Here is a 22168-nt window from a genome sequence, read left to right on the forward strand (position 1 = left end):
GGACATTAATTTGTGTTTCTAAATATACCACAAATACTTCAGAAATCGTTTTTGGTGTTGGTGTCTTAACTAGATCATGCAAATGGAAGCGTTCCTAAGTTACTTTAATTTAGGAACGCTGCCTCTTAAATTATTGTTATTATTTTTTTTTAAATTCAACGTAACTAATTGCGTCTCGATTTTTTCATCTTTATAGAATAGGTTTTTGTATTAAATGAATTAATTGACTCGTTCATGTTATATTAAGTGAAAAAACAAGAGGCGTTGGTGGTATCACTTGATTTTAGATTCAATTACTCACTCTAGGAGATTGAAATTTCAAATAAATCGATATTTGTTTTACCCTTATAAATGCTTCACAGTTATTTTGTTGTTACATTAATCATATAACTGATAGAAAAATAAATGCAAAAAGTGTTATTTTATTTAAATAAATAATACTCCAATTTTCTAACTATTATATCTATTTCTAATTTAATCAAGATTCATTGTACCTAAAAACACACTTGGACTATCAAGATGCAACATTATATACTACTACTACTACTACTATATTATATAATCACCATACGCTTAAAATGGACTTATTTCCAAGTTAATATAATTACAAATTAATTTTGTTGATTTCAATTACCTAATTGAGAATTGATGCTTAAAAAAAATATAGTTCATTTATAATGAAATAAAGAATATTGAACTTATGAGTTGATGCGTAAAGAATAGGGATGCTGCCGTATAGTTTAGTAATTAAGAGGATATTTAGTACTTAACATTAAAATTAATTCAGATAATAAAAACATAAAAAATAAAACAAGTAACAAAGCAAAAAAGGAAAATCAAAATGAAAGAAAAAAATTTAGGAAATAACGGTATAAGAATATGAATAAATTTAAGACAGAATTGGAGAACTATTAATTGATGAAGTTAAAATAACGGTATAAGGATATCGATACATTCATTGTGAATTAATATTTACTTAATTGGTCAACTTCTTTTCTAAAAAACTCATTTGACAATGTGGCTACGTATCCAATGTAAATATCCACGATTAAGAAATGGCAAAGTATAATAAATAAACTTTAATGGTCTTTAAAATGAGGCTCCACCCTTTCTCAAACACTATAAATAAGTGGTCACAAATAATTTTAGTTAATTCTAGTCACAATGAAGAGATCATCAAAACAACACCTTATGCTAATGGCAATAGCCTTGCTTTGCATCCACACGGCAGGTTTATGATTATCCCTTTCTCAACTTCTATAGAAAAATCAAATAAACTACTAATTAATTTTTTTTTGGTAAATGAATTTAGATGCTAGAACAGGAGTGTGCTATGGCACCCTTGGCGACAATCTACGACCACCAAGAGAAATCGTCAATCTAATCAAGGGTAACAACATTGGTAACATTCGACTATACAACCCTAATCCAGCAATTCTCGAAGCACTTCAAGGCACCAACATCTCCGTCATCGTTGGGGTGCCCAATGACGAGATCCAAGGCATCGCGACAGATCCATCTGTCGCCACATCTTGGATCCAAAACAACATCCGCAAGTACCAATACGTCAACTTCCGCTACATTTCCGTGGGAAACGAGATGAACCCATCGGACAACCCCAACATCGCACCCTACATTCCGACAGCCATGCAACGCATCTCCGATGCCCTGGCCACGGCCAGGCTTCGGAGAATCAAGGTCTCCGCTGTCCTAAGCATGTCGGTTATCGGGGTATCCTACCCTCCATCGGCCGGGGCATTCCAACCCGAATTCCGCGAATCCTTCATCGATCCAATTATCAAATTTCTTCTCAAAACACATAGCTCTTTTCTAATTGATGTGTATCCATATTTTGCATATGCTAGTGACCCCACCAATATTCCTTTAGACTATGCATTGTTTACTTCTAAATCGGTTGTGGTTAGGGATGGACCATACAAATACCAAAACTTATTCCATGCCATGGTCGACTCGGTCCACGCGGCACTCGAGAAGGCCGGTGGGCAGAGCCTCAAGGTTGTGGTGACGGAGACGGGGTGGCCCTCGGCCGGAGGGACAGCGACTACCGTATCCAATGCATTCGCTTATAACTCAAATTTGTACAAGAGTGTCAGAAGGGGAACTCCTAGAAGGCCAAGGAAGCCTTTGGACACTTACATTTTTGATCTCATTGATGAGAATCAGAAAACTCCTGAACTTGAGAAGCATTGGGGAATCTTTCTTCCTAATAATGTCCCTAAATATCAAGTATCTTTTATTGCATAAAATGTGTAATGAAAAGTGTATTGTGTTTGATTTCTTCAAGTTTCTATAACACATTACGCAAGTTTGCTTATTAATTTCTCTCCCTATCCATCTCATGATTAGCATATGTAGCTTTTGGGATGTACCAAAGCATCTTCCATCGTTTACGTTAAAATCAAATTTATATTAATATAAATATCACATCAAACATTTATTTTACTTAAATCATTTATATTAAACTCAAAATTCTAAGAATATTCTTTATATTATGAGGAGCTCGGCTTGAAAAAATCATTAACTCGAGTGAATCTCAATTACTTTGGTCATAAAATAGTTTTGAATCGGTGGTTTTTCGACGGTTTTTAACGATTTTTCACGGTTTTGAACCGCTGGTTTTTGGCCCTTTTTTGCGGTTCCGGCTAGGTCTCACAGTTTTTTGGCGGTTTTTCGCTGTTCCGGTCAGGAACCGACGGTTCTGGCATGGTTTCGGTTCAGAAATTTTTGAACCTGAACCGAATCACGGTTCTAAAATCGACGGTTTCCTCATTGTTGAAGAGCAGCCGATCAACGGGCCACCTGCCCCCCAAATGCCCAATTAGTCGGCCCTAGCTGATCTCATAGGGTCGATTAACGGCCCTCATTGTGATGATAGGGCCGATGATCGATATTTCAAAAAAAAAATATTTTTGACCCTCTACGTATACCTCCACGCCCACGCCCTATTATATACATTCACTCCTTTATTCTCACTCTATATCTCTTTTCCTCTCTTTAGACTATGAATTCTGATAATTCTTTCGCAGAATTCCAGCGATGGAAAGTATTGGAAACACATACACCAACAGAACCCAACAATTAAGTATGTTTTTTATTTATTCTGTTTTTTTTTAAATGTAAGATGTTTCTTTTGTTTTAAAATTAAGTACTATGTTATTTTATAATTTATTTTGTTTATTATTTTATTTGAATAAAAAATTAAAAATGAAATATAAAAATAATATTGATGTGAAAATAAGATGAGAGGTTGGATAGGCTAAATAAACTACTATATGAATAAAATAATAACATGAAAATAGGAAATAAAGATAGGCCTCTAAATGAGACTATTTTTATGAGTCAAATTTAATCCAACAAATTTACGTCGTACGTACTACGATGTGAGTCGAAAACACATGAGCATTAAATAAAATAGTAATTGAAGCAAAGTTGAATTTTTTAGAATCAAAACCACCAATTGTCACAACGGCAAATGTGTGTGTGTGTGTGAGAGAGAGAAAGAGACAGAGAAGCATCCTTAATTGGATGACATAATTTACATTTTCCTTTTTATGCCTATCATCAAAGTTAGAACATTTTGTTAAAGTATTTCTATTTATGCTCACTGCCCAAACCAAACCTACCTTCAAAAACTCCATTACAATTAAATCTCTGTTCCTCTCTGATTTCTTACCCTTCCAAGACAAAAAAAATATTCTTCTTTTATTCTCCCCTTTGTTTTCTTCAAATAGTGACTGTCACAAAAGCTCGTCGACTAAACCCAGTTCCCAAATTGTATGCTTTACCACAATCTCCCCTCCCAAATCAACGCTTTCCTTTTCTTGTTTTTGCTTCTGATTTTTCTCCTTTTTCCCTATTTTTATGCTAAATTTACTAACTTGATTTCTTGGTTGCTTTTTTCCCCAGAGATTGTGATCATGGAGGGTAGAAGGAGGGCTAGCCAGAGAAGATCACAAAGCAAGAAGCCGCCGCGTGGTATATCTGAAATTCTTTATTAATTGTTACTATTTTTTATTGAATTAATAGCTATTTTCACTGTTTGTTTTTGCAATGGCCTGAATTTTTCTACCTTGAATTTTTCTACAATTGTTTAAAAAATGGGTTTTTTTGTCGATTGCATAATTTGATGCTTTGACGGTGTTTGGAGTCTTGCTCAATTTTCATTTTATTTTACTTTTTTTTTTGTCTCATTGTTTTAGGCCTTTTTGTTTTGGCTGTGGTTTGGTTGTTTATTTTCTAAATGTGGTGTTGTTCTGTTCTTCTTGTTCATCTTAGGTCATGATAGAGATTAGGCCTAATGGCTAATGCAGCATTAGATGATGTAATGAGTAGTTATTTGTATGGTTTTTAGCACGAGCGATAATACGTTTCGTGATGGGAAAGTGGGAAAGTTGCAAGCTTAATCGTTCGAGTTTGCAGGAGTGGAAATGAGTTGGTAGTTTAGTTACTTGTCCAGTGTGAATTAGTACAATGCTTCTTGATCGACTCGTGTGACTTTGCTTGCTTCTATAAGATTATTTGTCATTTTTTTTGGTGTATTGTTGACGAGATGGCAATAGGATCGATGTCTATATCAGCATTAGCTTCTAACTGGTTGTCTCTGTGCGGCTTAATCGATTCCATACACGTTTGTTACTCATATCCCGTTCCTTTTGTTTCTATAAGATTATTTGTCATCTATCTTTTGGTGTATTGTCGACTGGATGCTAATAGCATAGATGTCTGTATCAGCATAGCTTCTAACTGATTGTCTTTGTGCTGCTTAATCGATTCCATACACGTTTGTTACTTACGTTTTATTTCTCCCACTTAAGTATTTATCAATGGATGTTTCCGTGAAATAGTTCTTGTTTATTGAGCTTCTTTGCAATTTCTATGTGCTGTTGCTTCGAGTCCTCTCTTGTGTTTGATTTGCTTTTCCGCGCCACTGCTCTCTGCAGGGTATTGGCAGCCTAAGATCCCCGCGTGGGAGAAAGAGTTCTGCAAAGTGGTTGGATCGATGGACTGGGAGACATTACTGCAGATGAAGAGATTTATGCACTTATACGACAAGGTGATGGAGTGGAACGACTCTGCAGGCGAGGAAGCATTCAGCAACGCCAAGAAACGGTACTGGGCCAACAAAAACGGCTTATCCTGTCACGTGTCACTGCCTGATCCCGATCTTTACATTGACAAGATCAATTGGGATTCAGACAATGATCCCGAGCTGCTGTTGCCAGATGTCGTGAGCCTGGCCGCGAGTCCCCAGACAGAGGAAGATCAGTATCACGACCCTGTCGTGATCTTTGGCGATTCTGCCATTCCGGACAATGTTTTTGCTACCGTAGGCTGGGGTGATTGGGAAGAGAACTTCGTTGCTCCGGCTGCTTGTTCATCCACTAATTATCTCGATCCATGGAACGAGCGGGGCCCATCTGGGTGGTCGGGGTATCATAACAACGGATGGCAAGGCTACTCCAACGACACGTGGCAATACAACAACGGGAGCAGGCAATGGGGAGGTGATTGGAGTTGGAACTATGCTAATCATTGTTATAGTAACTACGTGGGAACCGACACAAGAGACGCGTGGGGAGATGGGCGCTGGAACGACAACCCGACGACCGGATTTGTGTCTCAGTCTGATTCAGTCCGTGCACACCCCTAGAGCAATGCTTGTGTTAAATGTGAATTTTGTGTAGTATTTTGATGTTGAGAATTCATTCTATTTAGGTCGAGATGTTTTGTGTAGCCAACCGCTTGAGATGATAGAGATGTGAGGTTATTTGATGTATGTATACATTATACAGTTAGTAGGAGAATTCTCTTAATTTTATCAACTCTTTTACTACTAAAAAAGCTAGTAGGAGAATTCTCTTAATTTTATCAACTCTTTTACTACTAAAATTAGTCCAAGTGGTTCTCAATTATTATCTTATGCTCAACGTATAGTAACAATGGTTAAGAAACGATAAATCACTGAGATCTCGTCTCTCAGCAAATAGCACAAAAGACTTATTTCATATTTAGATTCTTTCAATGTTATACCACTCAAATGTCGTTCGTTTCCCAAGGTTAATCATAACCTTCAGAATAAGTGGTTAGAGCACTTCCAATGCTCTCCCTAAAAACTCACTTATTTCTCCCTAACTCCTGCCACATCAGCACCAAAATTTATCCCCAGTTTTTAGCCAACTTTTAGCCAATTGCTCCAATGGTTTCTCCCTTATTTCTCCCTAACTCAACATTTCATTTTTACATCATTACTAATTTAATTGTTTTATTTTTTATATAATAAAGCTAGCTAATTTATAAGACAAGACAAATAATAGTAATAAAGTTCGTTGTATTAAACACGAGTAAAAAATTACAACGACGAAAATTAAAAAAAAAATAGGGGGGAAATTATTTTAAATTAATTATTAAATTTTAAATTTATAGGGGGGAAATTTAAAAAAAAAAAAAAAAACTACTTTTATCGCCGGATTATCGCCCACAGTGGTCGGCGATAATCCGGCGAATTTTCGGGATTCGGCGTTAATTCTACCGAATTAACGTCGGATTATCGCCGATTCCTCCCCATTGCCGGCGAATTTTCGGCGATAAAACGCCGGATTTAACGCCGAGTGCATTGGGAGTGCTCTTAAAGCATATATAAGTTGCGAAAAAGTTTTCTTTCTAAGAATTGACAAGTTAACTAATGCGAATGACGCTCACTAACCTTTAACAAAATTTACATCTAAAAATAAAAATTCAGGGAATCCAAAAATGTTGAAAGTTCATTTAGTTTAATAACACTTGATTTGATGTTTTAATTGAGTCTGATTACTACTAGTCTGTTTTTCTCCCTCCATGTTAAGTTCAAAATTTGAGCTATGGTACAACACCTTATTGCGTGAGATGCCACCTCATCTCCAGTGGGGCCATTTATGACAAACAAATCCTACGTGTATAAACGTTACTCGCTGAGATATACGTGTCGATATACACATATATAAATATCTAGAGAGAGAGGGGAAGAGAGAGAGAGAGTGTGAGAGCCGGCGTAGCAATGGCAGCTAGGAAGCGAGCTACATCAACAACAGTAAAAACTACGGAGCCCGCCCCGGAGAAGCCTAAGTCCGAGACACCGGCGGCGGAACCCCCAATTCGACCGGCAAAATTGGCCACAATCCTCAAATTCTTTCTCATATTCTCGATTCCCTATTTTTACTTGATTTTCACACACTACAGGATCGATTATGAGATTAAACGATCGATCCTGATCAGTGCTTTCGTCAGCGGCATAGGCTTCCTAATCACGGTTAAAATGATCCCCGTGGCCTCCAAGTATGTGCTGAGGAGGAATTTGTTTGGGTATGATATTAACAAGAAGGGCACCCCTGATGGATCCATTAAAGTGTAAGTTTTATTTGCTTTAAATCATAATTCTCCCTAAAATGCTGTGAATTTCACTTATGGATTGCGATTTCAGGGTTTAGTCAATGTTCGAGCTGAAATGTGATGTTTAGAGCAGCTTTTGTTGTTTATTTTCCCTAAATTATGCGCTAATTTCCCAATTCAGATTAGATTCTCTGCATATCTATTACATTCGTGCTATAGAAATATGGATTATTCCCAATTGTTTCATGAATTTGATTTGGACGAGTGACTAATTGCTATGTACTGAGATATTACTCCGCAGATTTTGAAAAGGTTTGGAATTGCCTTATGTACTACTGTATGTTGGATTCTCTTGTTTTACTTGTTATAGATTTTGGTGATCAAATTACTTGTTTTTAATGTGATGCAGGCCTGAATCGTTGGGCATAGTTGTTGCTATAGTTTTCCTAGCCGTCGCTATCTTGTTTCAATATTTCAACCTCACCGCAGATTCTAATGTAAGTTTTTATTGCATTTCTACTCTTATACCAATACCTTAATGTAAAGCATATAAACAATCTAATTTCCCAGTAATGTTAATTAGGCGCCATATACAAGTTCTGTCGTCTCTGTAGTCTGATTTAGTCCTTTGAATGTTCAGTATACATTTAATATGCTATCAGAACTTAGAATGGAAGTGAAGAAAATTCTGTGCGAAGTGACAATAATCCTTTGCAGAGATGAGATAGTAGAACTTCCAGAAATCCCTATTATTGTGACCCTGATGCTGGTAGCACCATAGCAGTAATGCATGACCTGGGACAAGGGAGAATATAGTCAATAGACATGATTAGAATGAGTACAGGGTGAAATTATATTAATCAAGTAGTCGAAGCTACTATAGGCAGTTGTATCTAGATTTAACCACACATCATCTAGTTTGAATAACAGGGATAAATTTATAATATGGAGGTTTATAAAACATTATAGTCCTTATGGCATAGGAATGCTTGTACATGGTTAGTGAAAAGTACCACATAGATTTTGATGCTTATGCTTGACAGACACATGCAGAATGAGTGCCAGATCCTGTTTGGTAGATGCATTTTTTGGTTCGAAAATAGTCTATCTGGAGTTGAGTCGGATTTATATAAGAAAAGCAGTATGAAGTCTGAACTAAACAAATAACTTAAGCAGATCCTCCAGCAAGCAATAAATTACAACTCAACTTTGACATTTCACAACGTAATGTGTGGTGAAAATATGAAAGTTCATGGCATCTTACATTTTTTTATTCTTCAGTCTACATTTTCCTATAAATTGAATATTCCCTTTCCCATTTCATTCTCCACATTGTTTTATCTGAGTTTTATACACCAATTTTGGTGAGAGTGACAGTTTCCTTTTTTCTTTAAGTGGCTAGTCGAATACAATGCTGCACTAGCATCAATCTGCTTCATCACTCTGCTTGGTTTTGTGGATGACGTCCTGGATGTACCTTGGAGAGTGTGAGTTTTCTATAAGTCTCTCCTGCTATATTTATAAAATGATCCATACTGCAGATTCTTATCCCCTATCGTGTACTTTTGAAGACAGGAAACTGGTGTTACCATCTATCGCTGCTCTACCATTGTTGATGGCTTATGCTGGGCATACAACTATTATCATACCAAAGCCACTTGTTCCATATGTCGGAATGGACATTTTAGATTTAGGTGATATATTACATGATTTTCACCATTTGATTATATAAACAACTCCATGACTTGATTGATGCCGTGCCTATTCTGTATCACATGCTCCCTTCTCTCTAACATTTCTTTATTGCTATTAGGGTGGATTTATAAGCTCTACATGGGGTTGTTGGCTGTGTTCTGCACGAATTCAATTAACATTCATGCGGGTATTAATGGCCTCGAAGTTGGACAGACAGTCGTTATTGCTTGTGCTGTAAGACAAAAAAATTGTCTTCATTATTCCAATTTAAGTGCTCATATTGAATCTAACATATTTCTTTTGCAGATCTTGATACATAACATCATGCAAATTGGGGTAGCTACTGATCTGGAACACAAGCAAGCACATGTTTTCTCCATTTACCTTGTGCAACCCTTGCTTGCAACTTCTTTAGCATTACTTTCTTTTAACTGGTACTGGTGCTTGTAGTCTTTGAACATAGAATTGGACATCTTCAGGTGCTAACCCTGTCTCCATCTTTTTCATAGGTATCCCTCTTCAGTTTTCGTAGGGGACACTTACACTTACTTTGCTGGAATGACTATGGCTGTTGTCGGCATTTTAGGCCATTTTAGGTGTGTCACTGACTCTTATACCCTTACATCATTGCTTGATTTTATAAGTTGTGTGTACGACAAGTTTGTTCATTTTGAAATTTAATCAACTGCAGTTCATTTAGCTGTTCATCAGATAGTATGTGTTTGTGTGTATTCAATAAGGATGTGAATGAACTAAGATTTCCTTTTGATTTGGATAATTTCAGCGAAACACTGCTGATATTCTTCGCTCCACAAGTCTTGAACTTTCTGCTTTCGCTTCCTCAGGTGCTCTCTCTCTCTCTCTCTCTCTACTCTTCTCACATGAAACACAAGAACATGTATTGATCTATGCATTTTTTTCCTCTCCCTCTCAGCTAGCTGGCATCATACCTTGCCCACGACATCGACTTCCGAAGTAGGTTTCCTGTTGCTTGTCTCGTTGCTTAAAGTTCTGAGTAGCTTCCATGTATATTTCTGATTTATTTCATCATTCCCAGGTTCGACCCCCAAACTGGGCTACTAACAGGGACCAACGATGGAACTCTTGTCAACTTATTTCTGCGGCAGTTTGGGCGGAGATCAGAGAAGTCCCTCTGTATTCTGCTCTTAATTTTCCAGGTATTCAACCGCTTAGTTATCCTATATGTTTCCTAGTGGTTTTCCAGGTAACTCGGTTGATGATATTCTTGATGCAGGCTATATGCTGTGGATTTTGCTTCTTTCTTCGGTGGCTCCTCACCGGCTGGTACAAGTGATATGCTCCACCACGTCGCCCTGATTTTTCGTCCTCGGCAATCCCCATACGTCAAGGCTTGTTTTTAGGCTTATCCCCTGGAAACAGAGTTGCAGAGCAGGCTTATCTAGCTTCTAAGTTTTGTACTTAACACAGGTATAAGTACTAACAGCTTTTGCCAGAGATATTGTACTAACAGCTTCGTTAACGGTTTTCTCCTTAGTCAGTGTGCCCCTTTCTCTTCTTATATACGTAATCCATAGGCCCAACCACGACCTTAAGGGTGTCCACTATAGATGGCCGAGCCAAGCCACAAAACGTGGCCAAGCTATAAAATCGTGGTCGGGCCACCAACGCCCATGTTTTACACTATAGTGGACATGCCCAAGCCACCAAATAATTTATTTTTTTCATTTTGTGTATATTTTAATTAAAAATGGGTATATTTATAGAATTTGTGTAGGAATGAGGTAAAAAAATGTGTATACTTATAGAATTTAAAAAAAAAAAATCAAAAAATATGGAGAGCTGCGCGGCTCGTGGCCAATACAATAGGAGGGCCACGGCTCCCGCCCAAGAGCCGCGGCCGGGCCACGATCGTGGCGCGCCCACGTCCACCCCCCCCCCGCCGCGGCTGCCCACCCCAGTCACTATAGGGAGCCGCGGCTCGCGGCTCTCCCCGTGGCTCGGCCGCGGCTCCCCTATAGTGGACACTCTAAGACTTTTAAAGACACATTTACCACTAAATTAAGTTTTGATTTTGTGTTGAAATCAAACAAATTTATATACATAAAGCAGTAAAAACTTCCTTTTTAAGTATAAACCAATTGTCTCGCATTAAAATGACAAGGAGGATTGGAGTTGAAAACTTGTCTATAAAAGAATTATTTGTCCTATATTGAAATCACAATGGAAGTTGGAGATTGAAACCTATCTATAATAAAGTTTATTAAAGCAATGCAAAAAACCTTACTCTAATGTGAGATTATTAATTATAGAGTGAACTATAAAACTAGTATCTATTTTATAGGGTTTGCACATTTTTAGTACCCAATATTTACAAAATTACATTTTCAGTCAAAAAGTTTCATAAATCTCAAATCTAGTTTCAATCTCAAACTTGTGATTTTTGAATGTTTATATATTTCCTTTGTAATTTGTTAAGGACCAAAAAATTTTATGGTGTTATTAAATTTTTGTATATTATCTGAAAATAAATTATTTAAATCTTTGTATTGTTATCTAAAAATAAATTATTTAAATCTTTGTAGTATTATTTAAATTATTGCATTACAATCGGGATATTAATATGTATTTGTAGTATTATTTAAAATATATGAATGGTTTATTTTTAAAGCATTCATTTTTTGTTTAATGCTTGATTTCAACAATAATTTAAATAAAGTCATTTAAATAAAATAAACTATAATTCAATTAATTTAAGTCAAAACAAATTACAACTTGATTCACGTAGAAAGAACGGTATCTAACAAATGGTAAATTATTGTTGCCAGCAAGCACTAAAAATGAATGCTTAAAGATAACCATTTAATATTTTCTAAATAATACTACAAATGCATAATAATTTTTCGAGTGTAATGCAATAATTTAAATAATACTACAAAGATTAAATAATTTAATTTTAAATATCACTAAAAAGATTTAAATAATTTGTTCTGGGATAATATATAAAAATTTAATAATACCACAAAGGTTTTGGTCCTTAACAAATTACTAAAAAAGTACATAAACATTCAAAAATCACAAGTTTGGTTTTCAAATCGAAGTAAATGGACAAATATACCCCTCAAGGGCTAAAGGGTAGAATAGTAAATATCGGGACTGAATTTGGGATTTATGTAACTTTTTGACTGAAAATGTGATTTTGTAAATATTGGGTACTAAAGATGTGCAAACCCCATTTCTGGGTACTAGTTTTGTGGTTCACTCTTAACTCGAATGATAAGTGATGTGGGACATACCTAGGTTAGTTAGTGACCAAGATTTAGAACAAGTTAGGAAAGATGATTTTAATAACACATGTTCGATACCCTAGTTAATTTTTTTCTAATAAACTCATTTTGTTTGATAGGGAAGTTTTGAAATCAGAAATAAATATTCAATGACAAATTTGACCTAAATAAATTCATTTATTTCCTATATTGTCCTTTGGCATTGACCTAATCAAATCTTCTAAATTCATATATGACGCAGGAAACAAAAAGATTTCGCTCTCTTTTTTCCCTCCTTATTCTCACGTCTATCGCTCCAAACCTAAATCAATCTGTTTATTTCCTATATATACTCTACGTGAGGGAAAAAAAGGAGAACATCCAATTTTGTCTTATTTTTCCCTCGGTAATATTCACGGAGGCTCGTTCTTGTGCACTGTTCTTTGAAAGGTAAAAAAAATTCTCCTTCTTCCCTCTATAGTACTCTTGTTACTCACAATAAAATTACCATGATAAACAAAATAAATACTACATAATTGGGGAATAAATAAAGCTCGATTGTTGGAATAAAGAAACATACAATGAACAATTACAACGCATAAGGAATTAATGAGACCAATATATACATATATTGTTATTTGATACTTGCTTTATGTAATGACATCAGACCATTTGCAGCAAAGTCTCTGTTGGACCAGATGTCTCAAAATGGTTATGTGCCGAATGCATAAGTATACAATGAGTTAATTTGTTCTCTTTCTAGAGAAAAATTTGTCGAGGAAGCACCAGAGTTGAAAATTGAGATGGTGTCAAAAGGTTCGAAGCCTAAAATGAGTGCATATGGAGCTATTATTGGAGATATGTGTTAATAAAAAAAATAGAAATTCTTGCTAAAAATTCATGAAAATATGGGATCTGATAATTCATGTCACGCTAGAAATATTTCTGAAATTATTGTGCTAATCCTCAAACCAATTAACACATGTTACGCTAGGCAGATCTGACCATTAATAAATATTCACCGGATGAAATATTTGCAGATGTTTGTGATTTGCTTGAAGAGCGCTGGAAGAAAAGTATATTCTGATTGAAAGAGAGAAAGAATTGAAAGAGCATTGGAAGAAGAGGTATGAAGGAGATAAATTTTATATTTTGGATTCATGAATAGAGGCATATTGCTATGCGAAGAATTTGAAGAGATACATATCAACTCATTTTGACGTTGAATCTGTCAGACCGAGATGGGCTTTAGAGAAAGGGCTTGTAGGGTAGTGTAACTATGATACCAAATACCTAGAAATGTATAGATACATATCTATATCTAGGTATTAACTACTAATCTTTCCTTCCGCCATTTATAGTCTTATTTTGATTAAATACAGATTTTAATAAATTCTTTGACTTTAATAAGAAAAATGGGAAATGAGTTACTGGAATGTAGACCTCGTTCGACTTCTGACAAAACTACTAAAGAACGGATGTAAGAACTTATGAGTTATGAGAAGCGCATGGTGGAACCAGGATTTTAAATTTGTTGACTCCGAAATTTAAAATAGTAATATTAATATTAAAATATTTAATTTTATATATAATGTCTTCACAACTTTTTACGGAATGTTAAATGAGTAACTATTTTTAACCGACCACCATCTTGAAATGGTCGAATAATATTCTCATATTAATGCTATTATTGTTTGGACTTTTGAAGCATTTTGATGTTGACAATTAAACAACATTTCTTAATTTTTTGGTATGTTATTTTCCATGATATAATGCATGATTCCAATTCATTACAAAACTGGGAATGAGATATTTTCCATTCCAATAAAAGACGGTGGTCTAAAACTAATAATGAGCTGACATTTATTTCATGACTGGGCATTTGAGTTTTAATTAGTGGCGAAGCCCAATAATTAAATAACATATGCTCCTTCCCTCCACCATCCACCGTGGATGATCCACGAATATAAATGTCATTTGAATTTGGCGTGAATTCTACAAATATACTGTATAAAATATAGTACTATTCCTTTGTCTTATAAAAGTGTGGAGCTTTTTTTTTATTTTGGTCTGTTCTATAAAATAACCCTTTTCTATTTTTGGTAACATTCGTTCTAATAAGGTGAAGCTAATTTTCTATTGACAATATTTTAATTACTTTTTATTTCTATTTTTATCTTACATTACTAATTATGCATTAAAACTCGTGTCATCACAAATGTCTTTACTTTTATGGGACGAGATGAGTATTAGTTCTATAACTTAATGTAAGTGAAAAGGGTGGAAAGGGTTAGTGAAATGTGAGATATACTTACCATTTATTTGTCGTCAAAGTAAATTGAAACTTTTATTAACGAACATGCAAAAAAATGAGACTCCTAATTAGATGGAATGGGTAATTACTACTCAATTCAAATAAAAATGTCGATCTTTTTTATTTTAGTATATTTCCATCGCTTTCTTTCTCACAATGCAGATGCAATGCAGGGGGCGGCCAAGGCAGGGGTGGGTATTGGATCCGGCAACAACCAAGCCCCTACTAGAGCAGTGACTTGGCCGATTGGCCCGTATTATATCCGTCCCTGGGGAAGCGCCATGGCATGAGACTTGGACTCACACTTTTGCTAGATATTCATGTAGTCATTTAATCATATGCAACAGAAAACATACATGAAACAGATCTAGATTCATAACATATATTGCATGTTGAGCATTTAAGCACAACGGTTAGGGGATTATTTTGTTGCATAGCTTGTTTTCCACAATTAGTCAAATCCTGCATGGTATTCACTGCTTTCGGTATTCACATGCAACGTTAATCCCATGCACGAACAATTCCTTGGTACGCAATTCAGTCAAATAAAGTTAGGAAATCTTTGTTTCAACTTAATGAAATCTTTGTTTGAACTTCATCCATATTTCTTTACAATAGAAATATGTATTAACTACACCATTGGCTTTGGGCTCATGGGTTTGTATCTTTTTATCTACATTAATTAATTAAAGTCTAATATCCTAATTTAGTCTAATTTCTTTACAATAGGGATTAGGAGTAGATACAATACGAAACTCTAATTTTGTTCATATGAGAGGATCAACAATACCCTTCTAACCCTACTATCGACGATGATCAAATCAAAGTCAACATAAAACTCGTATTAGGGCGTGAATCATTGCAGATCCAGAAATGGCGAGTGTAGAGGTTAGCGAGCAGGCATCGATGCATGCTTAAGCATCAATCTGGAATGGATAATTGACGATGAATAAACCGCCAAAACTTCGTGGCGCGACCATGATATGCAATTTAGTTTTTGGTTTCGCATTAGTGCCCTAAATCGACGTGATTTGTAATAATGCTTTGATTTTATTGACAAAATGGCCAATATTATATCTACAATTTAATACTAGTATGAAATTGTATTTGGATAATCAAATCTATCAAAATCAAATCTATCAAATAAAGGCACGTAGAAACATCATAAATTTTCTTATCAAAATTGGCAGTTAGGATTTTGTCTCAAGGGCCCACTATTATCCCAGTTTTAATTTAATAATCCCCTTGTAATTAAGGTTATTGCTAGGAAACTGTTTTGGGGTTTTAGCTGTCTTAGGGTTTTGGGATTCCTTCTCCTACTAATATTCATCTAATTTTCCTCATTGATTTAGGTTTTGTGGCGGCGCCCTTCTATTTTCTTATTTGTATATATAATCACTCATTTTGCTTTGTAAATATTATTTTCTCAAATCAAAGTTTGTTCGAATTTGGGGCATTCATTGGATCAAGGTTCGTTATTTATTCTTCCGCTTCATATTCAATTTGAAAATCAAACTAAAAGTTTCGATTTTTGATTACCTATGTATAGTTTCTGTGATCGGATTTCTTTTTCCGATTCAATCGATTATTTCCAATTGAATTATCATAATCTGCATGTCAATAATCTCTCCATTTTCTTCTGTTGTTAGTTTTAACTTTCCATTCGTTTTGTTTCCAATTAGAATTTGGATTTGATTTGTTTGAGATTGAATAAAAATTCAATCTTGATCACCGGAAATAAGCAGGATGAGTTTTCCAGATCCCACACAACCCCTGAATCCATTCGCATCACCGCCATATTCCGGCAACGCCGCCGCATACTGGCCGCCGTTCTGGACCGGCTCCGAGCAACAACAAATTCCCCAATTCAATCAGTCTAAAAGGCCAAGAGCTTCGGAAAATCCCCCAAATTTCCCCCCTTTCCAGCCAATGAATCAAAGAATGAACCAAACAAACGCTCCCATCAACAAGGGGACGAGCCACATTTTCTACAAGACTCGAATTTGTGCGAAATTCACGGAGGGGACTTGCAGGAACGGGGATCAATGCACGTTTGCGCACGGCCCTGAGGATCTGCGCGAGCCGCCCCCGAATTGGCAGGAGATCATCAGGGAGAAGGAGAGGGGCGGCGATGATCAGAGGTTGATACATAGGATGAAGATATGCAAGAAGTACTACAATGGGGAGGAGTGTCCTTATGGGGATAAATGCAATTTCTTGCACGAACGGCCGCCTAAGAAGCTCAAGGTTGAGATGCCGGGGCAGAGGGAGAGCTTGGCTATCAGCATTGGTGTGATGGGGAGCGCGGGTGAGGCTGACCAGGCGGCCGGGTGGAAGATGAGGATTTGTAGTAGATGGGAGATGGGGCAGTGTAACTATGGTGAAAGATGCCATTTTGCTCATGGTAGCTCAGGTATAAACTGTTTTGGAATGTTTTCTTCTAATCTTTTTGATTTTGGGATTCAAGTTTTGATTTTGTTTGTTGGTTTACTCTTAACTATGTTAGTATATCTTATGTTTAAATAGATTTGAGGTGTTCTGGTTTGATTGATGAGGGAGAAGCTACAACAAATGCAGCGAGAAAAGTAGCTTCCGTGGCTCCACTTCCAGCACCCTGTGCAGCGGTGGCTGTTGCTCCGGTGGAAGAGAAGAGGATATCGAAGTGGAAGCTAACGAAGAAGATTAATCGCATTTATGGCGATTGGCTAGACAATCTCACGCCGCCGCATCTCTCGCCGGAGGTTATGAATTAGTAAAGTAAAACCATGGCATATGATAAATACAAGGGATAATTCAACCCTCCACAGATTTTGTTAGTGATTCTTTGCTTTATTCGATTCATCTTCAATTGTAATGTAACATTCAAGTAATATAAAGGAATGGAATTCGTTCCCAATTCATTACTAAATTCTTATGTACTTTTCATTTATGTAGTATAGGAGTATATAGTACTCCCTCCGTCCGCAATAAGTTAGAGGAATGGTTAGAGGAATGTGAGACTTTGTTACCATTTATAGTAATTATAAATCAGTACTTCTATTCGCGGACGGATTCCATTTAATAGAATATGGACCTCGCTTTATATATACTAGCACCAAAATAGCAAAATGGAACCTTATTTAATGAAGGGGAGTATATATCGAGATTAGTAGCGATTGACCAAAACTCCGAACATATTGGAAGATGACAATTTTTGGAATTTTTTTTTCTTCAATACAAGTAGAGCTTTTACAATATCAGTTTCTTCTTTTTGTGTTTAAATTTTCATTACAGTCAAAAGCTAAAACAAGGGATATGAACAAGGCTATAAGTACAAGGAGAGCCAAACCTTGCTCTATACAGAAATTAAAAAAAGCTACACAAAAGACATACACTGGTGCTTTGTTGAGAGCTAACAACCTAATCCAACCTTGGATCTCAACGAGGCTGCTGGATGAATCGAGGGCTGCACTTTGGGCTCACAATCTTCGCAGGCTTCTCCCACTTCATCGCCTCCCGCGGTAATATGTAGCCCCTCTCCTTCGGCATGCTTAGAGTCTTCACCAGAGTCGCATTCTTGCTAAAACCTGATCACAAACATCACCAACAATTACTCATTCTGACATCAAAAGAATGCAGGAGCAAACACCTCAGCAAAGCCCATCAAGTAAAGTGAAGCTTACAAAGTCCTCAAATGGGAGTGGCATAAAACATTATGTCAAGATTAGGTGATGGGCATGCATCTAAATATAATGTGATGGATGCTTTTCTCCTTTTAAAATCGTGATCAAAAGCTAATGTGATAGTGACATGCCAACAAGTACGAAAAAGATTTGTGCAAATCAAGATAAGACATCCACAATCAAGAATAATAGTAAACCGAGTGTCAATCAAGAATTATATATACCATTATCAGTGATTCCTATGGCAGCCTTGCTGCCATGGAAGTCTTGGCCCTCGGCAGAGTGGAGAAATTCCTCAAACTGTGCTTCCATGTTTAGGATATCCTCGTCGATACCAAGGTCAAAGTTATCGGGCAACAATCCAACAACATCGTTCCCATCGGTCTCCTCGACGAAGATGTCCTCCCCCTGGTGCTGGCTCAGCCAGTAATCCTTGAACCAGGTGGCGGTGGTGACGAGGTTCCACCACTCGGGCGAGAAGTCCTCCACTTGCTGCACTGCAGCCGGGATGAACAGCGGGGCGTTCGGGTTCAGCGAAGACCTCCTTCCGGATACAAGAGCCATATATAGTTCCTAGATCAAAATCGCCTGAGATTCAAATAGATATGAAAACTTAAGAATATTGTTATCATGATTTAATGAAGACAATGAAATCGTAGGAAGAAAGCAAACACTCACTTTAAGAACAGATTGTGAATTGCTTTAAATGTGAAATTAAATTTGTATTTTGTGAAGATCATATGTTTCAATATTTCAATATCGCAAAATCAAACTCATATCCATAAACAATCGCACCAATCTCCAGCAGATAATATAAGAAATATCAGAAACAGCAAAATTTTGGAAACTAATTTGAGATTAAATCAAAGCAACATCATCTGCATTTCTTCTAATGATATTTCACTGACATAAATTTCCTTTCAAACTTTATCCACATCGAAATCAATGATCTGAAACCGTGCCGCTAAAAATTTAATTTCAATAGGAAAACAATGATTCTACGAGCATTTACATCAAATCGATACCAGCCGAGAAAATAGCTCACAATTTTTTTTTAAAAAAATCATTGATCGAGCATCTGATAACCAGATCTACTCAGTCAAGGGCTTAAAAACGCGAACCTTAAATCCAAGTAGTAAAAGCTGATAAAAAGTAAAAACCGAAAAAATTGAATAAAATTGAGTCCATAAACAGTACCTTCAGAGAAAAAATCCTAAACAATCGTCGAATTTTCGGCTTACACGTGATGAGCTATGGCTTGCTAGTTGCTACGATAGAAGAGAAGACTGGAGATATAAATATTGGCGAAGAGAGGAAGAAGACACATGCCGAGCCTAGCGGCTTGGATGACAAGCCTTAGGTTTGGGTTAGGCCAAACCTGACCACTGATTGACCCTTCAATCGACATACGCACCACGGCATTCGCTTTTAATTCAAATTTAAAGTGTATTTAAATAAATAAATTAATTAAAAGTGTATTTAAATAAATTAATTAATTAAAAGTGTATTTAAATAAATTAATTAATTAAAAATATATGCCGAATCTTTTTCGAAATAGAGTAAAATAAATTCGGCCAAATATGCCAAAAAAACTAATTTTATTAAGTTCTACTACTCGAAACACTAGTAATAATCCTTCCATCCGCCATTAATTGTCCACTTTGATTCCGGCACGGATTTTAAGAAAAGTAAATGAAAGTGGATTAAAGAGTTAGTGGAATATGAGTCTCACTTTTATTTATTAGTTTTATAATAAAATATCAGTGGAATAAGTTAGTAGAATGTGATATTACTTATCATTATGATAAAAATGAAAATGGATAATTAATGAGAAACGGACAAAAATATAGCAAAAATGGACAATTAATAAGGAATCGAGAGAGTGATTTCATTTTCTCCGACTACTTGGCCTAGAGAATGAACAATATAGATAAATGTACACTATATTAAGGGAGTGGACCTTAATGATGGGGTTGCGTATGTTATTTTAATTGAAGTATAAAAAAAGTGATTATATGTATAAATTAAATGAAAATAAAAAGGTAGCAAATATAATTTTCGTTCCAACTAAATTAAGTCGTATTTTGTATACTTTTTTTAAAAAAAATAATACATTCAATCACTTATACTCCCTCCGTCTCAAGATAAGTGACTTGTATTCCTTTTTAGGGTGTCCCACTATAAGTGACTTATTTTCATTTTTAGCAAAAAAATCATCTCTCTTATTTTATTCTACACCGACTTTATTCTCTCTTCTCTCCTCTACTTTTCTCTCTCTCATACTTTACTCTCTCCACTTTAACTTATTTAAATACCATTCCTTAAATCCCGTGCCCAAAAGAAGTAGGTCACTTATCTTGGGACGGAGGGAGTACCTTATTTCCTCATATACTTTACTCTCTCTTTAATTTTCTTATTTCATTCGTTCCCTTATAATTGAGTCATTTCTTCATTTTGGAAAGCTCCCTCATAGTTGAGTCGTTACTTATGTAATACTTTTCTCATCTTACTTTGCTCTTTCTTATTTATTCTTTCTACATTATTCACTTTTCTATTTTATTCTCTTTCCTTTTTTATCATTTTCTAAACTACAGGTTGAAAAGTTTTGCCTTAATTAAGAGAATGGAAAAAGTACTTTATCCTTATTTCCTATAATTTAATATAATTTTTAAAACTCGTTAGGATTAATAAGCTAGATCTCCAAAAAGAAGTAATCTTTCAATGCCGTTAAAAATAAAATATTTTTCTTTTTAATTTATTCTATTAAAAATAAAAATAAAATTTAAATAAAAATATTTCTCTCTCTATTTTTTACTACTGCTGCATTTAGTGGCGGTGACGAAAAGTGGATAGACGATTGGAATTATAGGCATAGGAGCAGGAGCTGGTCCCACGTCACATAATATTGTCGTGTTGCGGGAGAATCCAACGGCAGAGATGAGTGATGGTGGGACCGGGATAAAACCTCCAAATCCGCGTTTGGCACATGCTTTGTGTGGACGGTTATATCAAAAATATCATTAAAGATTGATTATGTCGCCTTGAGTGCACCTATTAATTATTGATTGCAAATCAACAGAGATCCCTTCATTATGTTCCCATTTTTCATTTTTATAATCTTGAAAATATTTAAATCATTAATAATTAGTACTAAATACTCATTAAACGAAGAGAAAAAATATAATTTTTATATTCATGTGAGAGAAAAAAAAAATTCAAAAGTGTGACATCTTTTGGGATAAACTAAAAAGGAAAGTGTGACATATTTTGTGGGATGGAGGAAGTACTATTGTTAGATAAAATTGTTGCATTGAATATGAAGTATTTTTTCATTGGCCAAGTATCACATACGCTCCCTTTCAATTTTCACATAATAGAATTTCATTTTCAATTAGACTATTGTGTTATTGTTTCCGTCAAAGTAAAGTGACGCAATAAAATTGATAGACACCACATAACAAATTTGGTGGAGTTGACTTAGACATTTACTGAGATTATTACCACATCCTTTGCCAAATAATATATCCATTCGTCCCAGTTAAGATGACACGGTCATTTTTTTCACGTGTTTTGAAAAAATGATAATAAATAGTTAAATTTGAGAGAAAATAAAGTAAAAAAGATAATAAGAAGATAGTGTCTTTTACAATATTCTCTAACTTACTTTATTTTTTCTCTATTTTAACTATTTATCATCATTTTTTTAAAACAAATGCGAAAAAATAATGTGTCATCTTAGATGGGACAGAGGGAGTATGTATTTTTTTTATGTGGGTTATTATTACACATGTTGTAAACGACCAATACATAAATCATTCGTTTGCTAATAGAGTACACCTACGTTTTCTGCTTTTTCAATCTACACA

The 22168-nt window shown here is 35.5% G+C and overlaps 5 protein-coding genes across 6 annotated transcripts; 4 read left to right on the top strand and 1 right to left on the bottom strand.

Annotated features, from left to right (window-relative positions):
• Positions 1–1181: 1181 nt before the first annotated feature.
• On the top strand, positions 1182–2265 carry LOC125210443 (glucan endo-1,3-beta-glucosidase, basic isoform-like). Its single transcript, XM_048110000.1, has 2 exons — positions 1182–1231; positions 1313–2265. The coding sequence occupies exons 1-2, from the start codon at positions 1192–1194 to the stop codon at positions 2263–2265; spliced, it is 993 nt and encodes a 330-aa protein (XP_047965957.1). The 5' UTR covers positions 1182–1191.
• Positions 2266–3603: 1338 nt separating this feature from the next.
• On the top strand, positions 3604–5843 carry LOC125211554. The gene is made up of 3 exons (XM_048111407.1): positions 3604–3795; positions 3928–3996; positions 4962–5843. Exons 2-3 carry the CDS (start codon positions 3939–3941, stop codon positions 5669–5671), a joined length of 768 nt encoding a protein of 255 aa, XP_047967364.1. The 5' UTR covers positions 3604–3795; positions 3928–3938; the 3' UTR covers positions 5672–5843.
• A 1179-nt stretch (positions 5844–7022) lies between these two features.
• Positions 7023–10621, top strand: LOC125211811 (UDP-N-acetylglucosamine--dolichyl-phosphate N-acetylglucosaminephosphotransferase-like). The gene is made up of 11 exons (XM_048111747.1): positions 7023–7404; positions 7796–7883; positions 8782–8873; positions 8962–9080; positions 9200–9315; positions 9388–9515; positions 9591–9677; positions 9866–9926; positions 10016–10056; positions 10139–10259; positions 10337–10621. Exons 1-11 carry the CDS (start codon positions 7055–7057, stop codon positions 10394–10396), a joined length of 1263 nt encoding a protein of 420 aa, XP_047967704.1. The 5' UTR covers positions 7023–7054; the 3' UTR covers positions 10397–10621.
• Positions 10622–15970: 5349 nt separating this feature from the next.
• Positions 15971–17548, top strand: LOC125213890 (zinc finger CCCH domain-containing protein 39-like). Of its 2 annotated transcripts, none has more exons than XM_048114676.1 (3): positions 15971–16110; positions 16386–17053; positions 17167–17548. In XM_048114676.1, the coding sequence occupies exons 2-3, from the start codon at positions 16387–16389 to the stop codon at positions 17391–17393; spliced, it is 894 nt and encodes a 297-aa protein (XP_047970633.1). In that variant the 5' UTR covers positions 15971–16110; position 16386; the 3' UTR covers positions 17394–17548. The 2 variants fall into 2 exon arrangements, with proteins under 2 accessions (XP_047970633.1, XP_047970632.1); XM_048114675.1 differs by having other exon boundaries at positions 15972–16110; positions 16323–17053.
• A 266-nt stretch (positions 17549–17814) lies between these two features.
• LOC125213891 (protein EARLY RESPONSIVE TO DEHYDRATION 15-like) lies at positions 17815–19652 on the bottom strand. The gene is made up of 3 exons (XM_048114677.1): positions 19500–19652; positions 18527–18890; positions 17815–18206 (listed from the first exon to the last, which is right to left on the bottom strand). The coding sequence occupies exons 2-3, from the start codon at positions 18864–18866 to the stop codon at positions 18058–18060; spliced, it is 489 nt and encodes a 162-aa protein (XP_047970634.1). The 5' UTR covers positions 18867–18890; positions 19500–19652; the 3' UTR covers positions 17815–18057.
• Between the last annotated feature and the right edge of the window lie 2516 nt (positions 19653–22168).

Source organism: Salvia hispanica, chromosome 3 (assembly GCF_023119035.1).
Source record: "Salvia hispanica cultivar TCC Black 2014 chromosome 3, UniMelb_Shisp_WGS_1.0, whole genome shotgun sequence".
Lineage (NCBI taxonomy): Eukaryota > Viridiplantae > Streptophyta > Magnoliopsida > Lamiales > Lamiaceae > Salvia > Salvia hispanica.